The 11333-nt window shown below is 41.9% G+C and overlaps 1 protein-coding gene across 3 annotated transcripts in view; it reads left to right on the plus strand.

Annotated features, from left to right (window-relative positions):
- The window catches only part of MGAT5 (alpha-1,6-mannosylglycoprotein 6-beta-N-acetylglucosaminyltransferase), a 109642-nt gene that overhangs the window by 92043 nt on the left and 6266 nt on the right, over positions 1–11333 (plus strand). For all 3 annotated transcript variants that reach the window (XM_064435231.1, XM_064435233.1, XM_064435232.1), the window contains exons 13-16: positions 5403–5549; positions 8209–8325; positions 9105–9179; positions 10578–10735. In XM_064435231.1, coding sequence (XP_064291301.1) covers positions 5403–5549; positions 8209–8325; positions 9105–9179; positions 10578–10735 — 497 coding nt within the window. The remainder of the gene's footprint in view (positions 1–5402; positions 5550–8208; positions 8326–9104; positions 9180–10577; positions 10736–11333) is intronic.

The raw sequence follows: 11333 nt of genomic DNA on the forward strand, positions 1-11333 counted from the left end.
ATCCTGGGATTGAAAGTGGAAACTGAGATCTCCCATCTCATTTTTTTGACATTTCAGTTGGAGGGGGCTTGGGGTGGGTGGGTTTTGGGGTTTTTTTTGCTGGCTGATGCTTTGTATCTCATAGGTACTCTGGCTGTTCTGCCTCAGCATGTGGTTACCTGTCAGTGTTGATCAACAGACACACTTGTGCAAGTCTTCTTGCTGCCTGCATATCCACAGTTCCAGATTCTGATACCCTTTAAGAGGCAATACTTGAACACAGCTTAGTACAAAACACTGCTCACCTGTCACCAGTGGCCATCTGCTGCCTCTGTGGGTCAATTGTGTTTGTATCAGCTGGATCATGGATTGAATTGCTAAAATAAGTGCAGGTTTCTCACAAAAATCAAGGTGACTTTGTGCCCAGAGTGTGTGTGCACATGCATGCAGTGAAGCTCAAGGACACTTTTTAATCATAATCACTTTATTCACTAGGCAGCATGGCCAGAGTCCCCTGATTAATTTAGTTGTGGGGTTTTGTCACCAGACTGTCCCTGTGCTGCAGGTGTGTGAATAATCAGGGCCATAACTCCTGGCTGGGAACATCTGTGGGTATAATGCTCATCTGAAACATCGTGGGGAGACAGCAACCTTTGTCCTTAAACTTCCAGAAACCTTCAGATGTGTTGAGACCATGGGCAAGAATTGTCTATCATTGGTTGTGATTTCAGCACTGTGTTAACAGGTTTTTGTTAGGTCAGCTGACAAATGTTCTTGTTTTTCAGAAAGGGAGAGCTAAATAATAATTTAACAAATCACATGGTTCAGTCAGAAGTGTCAGCTTCACTTTCACTGCTTCACTTTGTCCTTAGACAGCAAAATACCAATAGGTGGGGGCTCAGTCCTGTGATTCTTAATCAGAGGTTTGCATTCCCAAAATGTCTTTGGTCCTGCAGTGGGTGGTAGGACACAGTTATTCCGGGCAGTGTGCAGCTGCCATTTCGTTCTGTGTGTGCTGTAAAGCAGCACAGTGCAGAGGGAGGGAGTTCTGCAGGCAGGAGGGGCTGTTTGAGATTCATCATGGCTGCTTCAGCTGTGTGGAGCATGACAAAAACGAGCCATGTCTGCAGCTCCTAATGAGGAGATGCAGAGCCATTCATCACGCTGGAGGAGAATGGGGGAGGCGAGCTGGCAGCCTTGCTGCCAACTCACAGGGCCCCTTGCCAAGTGGGCAGCTGGAGGACTTGGACCAGCCTCTCTTGGAGGAACCAGTGTTCAGTTCTTGAGAAGTATTTCTTCTTTCGAGAAAGTTTCAGATGCAACTTTTTCCTTCAAGTCGCTGGGAATTTTTCAGAGAGTTCAAATTTTTTTACAAAGTGGGTTTTGTGGTTTCTCTATGGGGATTAATAAAAGTAGGAGCAACACCCTGCTTACACAGACACAGGCAAACAAACTTTGTTTTCATATTGCCTTTTATGAAGGAATATATATGTACACTTCATAAAATCAGCTGAAAGATATTTACCTTGTGTGACTCTATTCTCAAGCTGTTTGAATCACAAAAGGATTGACTTTTGCAGAAAGCATTTTGTATTGATGAGAAGAATATAGCAAGATAGTTAACCTTTGCTACACTCCTTCTGGAGTTTAGAAGAGAATATAAGTTGAGTAAGGAGGTATATTAAAGTCTATATAAACCTACCAACCTGACAGAATAAATTGAATAAAGTGCAGTAATGCTAGAAAAGGGAGAGGAGAAGATAAGCACTCCTGTGTGTGGAACTACAACATTTACTCTCTGGAATATGAAATTTTCTCTTAACTATTCAGCTAGTCATAATTACAGTCAGTGAAGTAAAGCATTCACTCCTTATTTTATACTTTTGGCTATGATTTTGGAATAATGTTTACTTACTTATATTAATAGTAGTCCGATGTGGTGCTGTAAATTCCACCAAAAAAAAAACATACTGCTTTTCATGAGAGGGGTTGTGAGTCACTTTTTGTGTCAGAGATGTCTCCACTTAACTACTGCACTGTGAGGGGCCCCCTTACATTGCAGCAAGAAGAGTGGTGTCTTGGCTGGTGTGATGCTGGGTGGCCAGCTCAAAAGTCTGGCATTCCAAGCCAGAGGTTCAGTTCATTACAAAGGTGGAGAAGGTTCCTGAGGAGCCTTTGTTGTGAAAACCAAACTATTAAGGGTTTCAGTTTTATTCAAGTTGAGCCCGTGATGTTGCAGACACAAGTCCCCTTCTCTGCTCCATGCAGACCTACAGGTTCAGACACACTGGGACAGCAAACCTTGCTAAAAAGAAATGGGTTAAAAAAACCCAACCCCACACTGCTGTTTCCATGATCACTCTGCTCCTGTATTTGTTGGCACTTATCTCTTTTAGATGGACTTTTACAGTGCAGCTTCCTGCTGGCAATCACCACGTTCCGTGGGGTGTCAGCGTGCACAGCCAGCTGTGCCGTGTGCCCACTTACAGCTCTCTAGGAAAAATAATGGATTTTCCTTTCAGAAGCATTGGAAAGGTGAGAAGAATGCTCAAAAACAGATTATGAATTTTTTGCAAGCACTAATCAGCCAGTAAAGCATAAAGGAATTCTCTGCCTAGCAGTTCTGCTGCAGCAAACAGAGTGAGATCAGGACTAATATTTTTAGCCAGGTGTTCCCACTGTGGTGTTGCCAACACAGTCACATTTGGAGTTTTGCAATATGGATCTTCAGCCCTAGGGTGCAGGTGCCTTTCCCATTGTGGGCTGGGTTACCAGACCTCCATCTGATGAGAAATTACCCCAAGAGCCACAGTCAGCACCTGCAGTGTTGGAGGCAGCAGTGACAGCTACCTCACAAATTAGGGAAGCACAGCCTGGTCTAAATCTTCACCCTGTGGGACAGAGCCTTGTCTTCCCCATGGCCTCATCTGTACTGAGGATGATGTTTGCTTCACTGGTACCTGAAAATGGCTGACTATTATTGCTACTTTTTTTTTTTTCAGTTCTTTTTGAGTTAGTGACTTGTAGTATTTGCTGCATACTCTTAGGAAGTACCTTGACGGATTGTTTTAGCCTTTCTGGAAATAACAAACTGTATGTAATTCAAAGGATTAGCAAATGAGAGCATTGTGAGTTACAGAAAAGGCCTGTGTTCTCTAATACTTGCTCTTTTAATCATAATGAATGTGACTTTCTTGAGGCATGTGAGATATTTCTGTTTTGTTCTTTATATCAGACAAAAATACTGGCTCCCTAATGAAGGAAGGTTAATTGTAGAGACACTCACAGAATGGTTTGGGCTGGATTGGACCTTAAACATCATCTGGTTCCACCCCCTGCCATGGGCAAGGACACTTCATAAGGGACAACTTTCTGGAGAAGGGTCTGGACTGATTTTGGGAATTTCAGCTGGTTTGATGATGATGTGAAGGGCTGAAAGAAGTATTTGAGGGGCTGCAGGCATCTGTGAGCCAGGCTGCAACCTCAGGCAGCACACACACACACACACACACACACACACACACACACACACACACACACCCCCTTTTCTAGGGATCAGACACATCCTTCTTTCTTCCTTCAAGGGAACAGTGCTGCTTAGAGGTGAGCTTGGAAAATGGATGGGAAACAGGTGGTAAGCTATTTGTTATAGATTAAGTGATGGCAGTGCTCTCTGTGCTGTCAAAACACAAGCCCATGTTTCTTTTCCCATGGAGCTTCCTCCCAAATAAATGGACCAGTCAGACACAGAACTCAGCAGTGCACAGCAGCAGTTTATTAAAAAAGTGCAAAACTAAGCAAACAACCCAGCATTCCCTACATAACAGACAAACACAGGATCATAGGAGAATTGATACTTCAGATAGGTTTAATTGCTGGTTCTCAGCTGGTCTTCTGCCTGAACTAAGGAGTAGTTTAAATAAATAATATTTTATGTGCAGACTGCATGAAATGGTTTTATATTGCTAATTCATTATTTTCAACAGATTACCTTTTTGTAAATTCCCTCTTTGAGATTATATGTAGTATGCCTTTCTCTGACTGAAAGCTGGTATATTTTATGCCATATATAAAACCAGAATTTATACAATTTGTCTTTAGTGGAAAGAGCTTCCAGATCTTTTTATTATGAGCCACTGGAGAGTTTCTGTAAGATTTAAATCAGTGAGAGAGTTGAGAAACTTTTTGCAAGTGGGCAACTTCTTTAACCTGAATATCGAGAACTGAAATTACAATATTCAGCTCCATGCAGTGCAAATTGCATGTCCCCAGCTATGCTGAGAAGTGTTAACTTGCCTTTCTAAAATGAGCCAACTCTGAATTTATCCTGTTGTTGCCATGGGTTGGGGAGGATTGATGCTGCAATGCCTCTGCACGACAGGGCTGACTACAGGCTTATACATCAATGTTAGGATCAGCTCCTAGGAAGAGCCTCCAGCTGTGAATGTTCTGTTACTGGGATTCATTTCCATGTTGCAGAAGATTTAATGCAGAATAGTATGCCTTGACCTCCTTGAATATGTGTCCTGATTGCATGACTCTCATAGTTATGAGGTTGTGCTTTATTTTCCTGATAAAAGCAGCAGATATATATAGATATATATACATATTGTTATGCAGCAGTACTGAGAAATTGCTGTTCCAACTCAGAGCTTGTAGTTCTCCCAGTATACACAAACATTCAAATGAAGGTGAAGAATCCCATATTTCATTTTCAGCGGGTTTTGTTGTGTTTGGCCAGGAAAGGGGGGTCAAGATTTTTTCAGACAACTCCAAAAAAACATTAAATGTGTTTTCACTGGAGCAGAGCAGTGCCTTTTCTAGAGCACCTGGAATCTCAGCTGGTGGAGGAAAAGCTTTGGGATGGATTTTTGCTCTGTCTTCCCTTGAGCCTTCTGAAGGATGAACCCTCTGAAGCCCCTTTGGGCTCTCACTGCCTCAGTGAGCTGCTGTTTGCTGCCACCTACCGTTTTAATTAGGAGGCTTAATTAGTGTACCAGGAGCGTGTTGTGTTGGCAGAGGCAGCAGCTTGGCTGGTTTGGGAGGCAGGGAAACACTGGTGCAGCTGTTGCTGCTTTAGAACCTGTGCCTGTAGGAAAGCCCCAGCAGCTCCACTTCAACGCAAATCAAACCCCCAACTTTTCCCCCTGCCCAAAAAACATCCCAAAAAGGGTCTGGTGTTGCCTCAGCTCCATGAACCACCTCAGCTCACTACAGATGGTGATTGTCAAATGTGTTTTACAGGACATTCCATTACTGCTTGGGTGGGAGGTGGTGAGCTGTTGAATTTCTCCCATTTCCTTCTTAACATTGCATTTTCTTCAGGCTGGTGCATTTAGAAAGGGCTTTTGTTTCTTTTAAGCTAGCTCATAGCTTTCTGTGAATAACAAAAATTAAAATATCCCTTGTTTTGTATTTTTCAGCTGTTTGTTGGTCTTGGATTTCCATATGAAGGGCCAGCTCCCTTGGAGGCTATTGCCAATGGATGTGCTTTCCTAAATTTAAGATTTAACCCACCAAAAAGTAGCAAAAACACAGATTTTTTCAAAGGCAAACCTACACTCCGAGAGGTAAGCTCTATCAGTCTTGATAATTCTTTTATTAAAAATGCTTGTGGGTTTCCTTTTAGTAACAGAGTGTAGGAGAAATTGCATTCATGTTCAAGGTTTGTTGGCAGAGGTGTACAACTGCTTTTTTCTGTAGTCATTGAAGGGGGTATTAGTCCTTGTTTTTATAGGACAATTAAAATGCTGTTAGCACATTTCAATCTTTACATCTAGATGTGCATTAGGTTCATTCTGATGCTTATTATTGAAATATCATAAACTGAAGTTTCTCTTGGAATCCTGATGTTCTGCCCGGGAACAGATCATGTTGTTTTGATACATCATTTGAAAGTGGTTTTATTTTGTTGAAGAAACAGACATTGCAGTGTGCTATGCAGGAAGTAAATAGGTGTTTAAGCAAATTATGAAAAGGGCATTTGTGGGTGGTTGTGTGTGTTTTGGGATTTTTTTTCTTCAGAAAAGACCTGTCCAAGGCACTGTTGAGTTAAGGTATTAATGGTCTCCCACCGTGGTTGTGGTTAAATGCTGAAGGCTTTTGCAGAACTGACTCTTGAAGAAAACAGGAAAACCAAACTCCAAGCTTTTAAAACAGTCAGTGTGTTTAGGCTCTAGTGAGAGAAGACTGAAGCTAAGTAAACTAACCCCTCATCCTGGCACTGCCTTTGGAATATTTTTCTTTTACTCAGTGTGGGTAAAATTCAACCTATACTTGTAAACATTTAATAGTCACAGAGCCATTTCTGACATCAGCACTCACGTCTGTGGCCATGGCTTGCTCAGAGGTGTATGTACACATATTCTTTATGTATTTACATCAGGAGAAAGCTCTCAGATAACATACAGATGGTTCAGGTTATGCTTGGGCCATATAAATTGTGTCCTGAGCAGCACCAGCTGGTTGATAAGCAGAAGACAGTTTCCCATTTTCAATCAGGAACATAAATTTCTTATAATTTTATCATCCACAACTGTAATTGCCTTTCTTGTTATACACTGAATTCATGTCCTGTACAAGCCGGAGCTTGCCTCTTCTCTCTGTGTTGCTGACAAAGGAGACGGCAATAAAGGGAATAAAAGCCTGTTTAAAATTTTTCCTTGGGCTTGATACCTTTCAAGACTTTTCTTCTGTGAGTCCCTCAGTTTTTGTGTCATTTCCAGTTGTTCTGTGCCCAAATACCATAACTGGCGAGGCTCAGTAAATAATCTGAACCCATCTAGGTGCTTCATGGGAATTTCAGGGCTTGGAATGCCATGATAAATCCTGATGGCATGTGTCAGCACTAACAGAAATGCTGTGTACAGAAAAATAATCCCTATTGACTGCTCAAGTCCAGAGTATATCATATATATTTATGCAGGCAGCATGCCATTTATTGCTGCCTTCACATGGCCTGCTGACCTGTCCTGAGACTAACATTTTCTGTGCCTAGTCTTCACAATTTAGATCCAAATGCCAGTAATCTATATGCTGGCTCTTTGGGATTAAGAAAACCCTTAAATTCTTCTCTCCATTCTCCAAATGCTAAAGAAGAACAAAAAGAGCTTGTGTGGTTCTGTGACATGAGTATCCATACAAGATTTGGAAGATCAAGTCTGTGTTTAGTGGTTTTGTAAAGCAACTTTTGCAAGTTGCTATTCTCCACAGGCAAAGTGCATTGGCTATTTTTAATGGGGTTTTTAATAGTGAATGCAACAGTTTCTGGCAGATCAGAGGAGAAGATCAAGTACAGTGTATCTCCTAGTGCAGGAGAAGGTTCTTCCCAGCAGACACTGCTTCCTGCTTCAGATCTGCAAGGTCTTTTTATCCTAACGGCAGCACAAAGAGGCAGCTGTACAAACACTGCCTATAAACATCCTGTCCTGTGGGGGTTTTGGTATTTATTGAAAATGCAGTTTTCTTCTGAGGCTGGTGTGACTTTCTGTAGCTTGTGCTCCCTTTTGTGTGTTCGTGTCGTCCTCACTCCTGGATGACCGGTCACAAAAATACTTATTGAGCTGTCCTGCTAGTTCTGAAAGCAGCTCTGAAGCAGCTTTTCTTAGTTACCCTCTTGGGCATTCATTGATATTGTTTTCTGACCAAGTGGTGAGCAAAATATTGGTTATCACTCTTGGTGAGGTCACGTTACTCCTCTCTCAGTCATGAGAGTCAGAATTCATCCCTGGCTATAAAAATTACTCTGTCTTCACTGTTGCTCACAGAACTCTGGAAATGTTTGCAATTTGAAGGATGCAGGGTGAGGATGACATCTCTGGGAGCCAGCCATGCAGATCTAAGCAGGACTTGTGGCAGTGAGAGGTTGTGAAGAAGGAGGGTGGCTCTGTGAATGAGCTGTGGGGAAGCAGGGTCGTGCTGCAAGTAATTTCAGTAAATATCAAGTCTTCTGTGATGTGGGTCTTTGGGAGGATTGAAGCCACAAATCAGAGGTGCACATATCTGCCTTGTGATTTGTGTTATCTGATTTTCAGTTTTCCAGCTAAATTCACACTCTAAATTTAAAGAGAAAATCTGAAAAGTAACTCAGAAGGAATAATGCTGACAGTTCTGTTCTAACTGAGTTTTTGCACTATCTTAGTGCATTTCTTCCAAAAAGTCTGATTAAGAGAGTGAGAGGCAAGGATATCTTTACACATTAATTTTTACCAATATAATTTCTTCTTTCAGTTGACATCTCAGCATCCCTATGCTGAAGTTTACATTGGGAAGCCCCATGTGTGGACTGTGGACATCAATGATCTTTCTGAGGTTGAGAAGGCCGTGAAATCAATTTTGAATCAAAAGGTGAGAAATGGGTCTTCAATTTGCTATCAGCACTTGAGGGTGTAGGATGTACTGCACATACAGTGCTTCCTAATGTTAGTCTAATGAGTGCTGCATTTTGGTAGGATATTGAAGAAAAAATTGTTATTCCGTATCTATGGTATTGAATTTCTCATGTTTTAGTACTGGATATGTCAGGTTCTTGAAAAAAATGAGTGGGTGAATTTGTATAGAAATGGGAATTTCACATGTGAATTATACAGCAATCTGTGTTTTCTGTGCATTCAGAGAGGAAGTTTCATTGTTGATTCTTAGAGCATTGCAGACTCTGCACTGCTCAACTCTGAGTTTGTAGCCTTGAGATTCCCACAGAAGTGTTTGTGCACTTCCAGTGTGGAATGGCAATGAGGGCACTTCAAGGGGGGAAGAGTATGAAGGAATTTTCAAAGGTATCACATTCTGTTTTGTCACTTCAACTTCAGAACTGAAACTTAGTTAAAACAGGAGCTCTGGAATCCCAGAGGGTCTCAGGCTTACCTTACATCTGCCACTCTGCAACTCAACCCTGAGTTTCCATAAAGAGAGTCATGGAGCAATTCTTACTGCTTTTTAAAAGGAGAAAAATCAGCTAAAACTGCTGATGGTTTTGTAAAATTATTATTTGTTAATGAATTTATTAGTACTTTTTGTTGCGACTCGAGCTATAGTGGAGTATTTGGACCAGAAGCTGCTGCCACAGAGTGCACAACAAAGTTGATTGAAACAAAAACCCCTCTAACCTTAACACACTGTCTCCACAGATTGACCCTTATTTGCCCTATGAATTTACCTGTGAGGGAATGCTTCAGAGGATGAATGCCTTCATTGAAAGACAGGTATGAACTTCTGTTGTGGATGACTCTTGGATTATGTTGGAAAGGGAGGACTGTCTCTATTTTAAAGCTTCTCAGTGTTGCTGCTGTCCAAGTAGGAATAGTAGCTGTGCAGACCTTGGCATTATATGAAAGCAGAAAGGCAAAGCAATTTTTCAGTGTGTATGTGACTTCCTTAGCTGTGTACACACATAAAAGCTTTGGATCAAGAAGGATCACTTAAATACAGAGGTACTTTTTGATGGAATTGCAGTCTCTGGGCAGAATTGCAGCCTCTGGGCAGATTTTTCAAGTATTTAGTTTCAATCAATAAAGATTTAAATGGTTTGGAACCCAGTTACTTAAAGGACTTTGGGTCCCTGGGCATTACTGCCAGCTGAGAGCAGCAGAAGATGTTCAGTTGAGTAATAAACTGCAGAGATTTACATGGGATCCTGGTTTCTAGAAATTGTGTGTTTGTTTGGACTTCTGCCCAAGCCAGATCTGTTGCAGTAGCCAGCTCTGCCTTTTGTTCTGGCTGCTGCAGAACAGAGATAGGGGTAACCTTTATCTCTGCTATGTCAGTTAATTGCCAAGATTTCTTTCAAGGGCACTGGACATCTGTCTGCACTTCTGTTTTTGAAGGTGGGTGCTATTAAAGACAGTCCAGAAGAATAACACAGCTCCAGGTCAGGAGGGCAGTTAACACAGCACAGTTATTCCCACTTTCCTGCCAATAAACACTTCAAGCTTTTTGCTGCTGTATTGATGACAAAACCTGTATCACTACTTCTTTTGATTATTCTACCCAAGTTAGCTATAATTGAGAGTTTTTGTCAATCAGGAAGAGATGGAGATCAATGTAAGGGAGAAAAAGAGACAATGACGAGATGGCACTCATGGTTGAATCCTGTCTCTTCCCTCTGGCCCTGCCCCAAGAGCTAAGCCCTCCCTTGTGCTTCTCAGAAATCCACAGAATATTGTAATTTTGTTCATTGCTTTGACTAATTGTCAAAAGCTGGTGGTGTTTCACAGCTCCCAGGATGCTCAAGCACAATTTTTAGCTGCATGTACTTAGCGCTTTGCCTAATTAACATGTCAGATGAACCAGAAATAAAAAGCAAAAATAAAGATAGAGACCTTATTTTGACGAGTTTGTGATGGAGGGAGGAAGAACAGAGAAAGCAGCATAAGCTTGAAATGGGCACAAAGATGCTGGAATAAAGAATTGGTCTGGTTCAGTGGTTGTGTGGTTGCTCATGACAGTGGGGCCTTCAGGGGACTTGTGAGTGTGAAGAGATGAGGCCAGGCCCAAATTATTTGGTCACCTTTTGGTGAGAGTTGCCAAATGTTAAAATACAGTCTGGGTATTGTGAAATGTTGCCTGAACCCATCATAACAAAACGTGATCTGTCACTGCAGGATTTCTGTCACGGGCAGGTGATGTGGCCCCCATTAAGTGCCCTTCAAGTCAAAATTGCTGAACCTGGAAAATCCTGTAAGCAGGTTTGTCAGGAAAGCCAGCTCATCTGTGAGCCTTCCTTCTTCCAGCATCTTAACAAGGACAAAGCTCTGCTTAGGTAAGTATTTCTAGCACAAATATGTTGTTTGGTCTCTTTATTGAGCTGATTTTTACCACACTTGGAATTTAAAGCACAAGTTCTGTGAGAAGGGAAGGTGGGGAGAGCAGCTCTGGCTGCAGCAAGCTGTGAGTGAGGGCTGGCAGTGCTTTGTGGAGTGTGTGCTGTGGTGGCTGCTGAGAGCACCCTGCCAGGAGCACAGGGGGCCACAACCCTTCTGTCACCATTGTCCTGGGTTCAGAATTGTGAGCCCTGGTACACTGGAGGTGTTGGTTGTGTAAAACTCACCAGCTGTGCATTAAGGAAAGGAATGCTGCTTTCAGGTGCTCTTTGGAAATGTGTCTGTGTTCCTCTCAGAGTGAAAACAAAGTCCTCAAAACCAGGCTCCCATAAATGGTTGCTGGGGAATCTTCTTTCCAGGTTTTCCATCCCCACTTTTTGCTAAATTACATTGTCGAAGATTTTGGGGTTTGTATTTTCTTTGAAAAGTTGTAATTTCCAGTGGAGTTCAGAAGCAGCTCATATAAAAACTTTCTTTTCTAGCTGTCTAGACAAAATCATAATCCTGTGGGAAAAAAACAGTCTGTTAAATGCTGAA

The sequence above is a fragment of the Passer domesticus genome, chromosome 10 (assembly GCF_036417665.1).
Source record: "Passer domesticus isolate bPasDom1 chromosome 10, bPasDom1.hap1, whole genome shotgun sequence".
In the NCBI taxonomy this organism is placed as follows: domain Eukaryota; kingdom Metazoa; phylum Chordata; class Aves; order Passeriformes; family Passeridae; genus Passer; species Passer domesticus.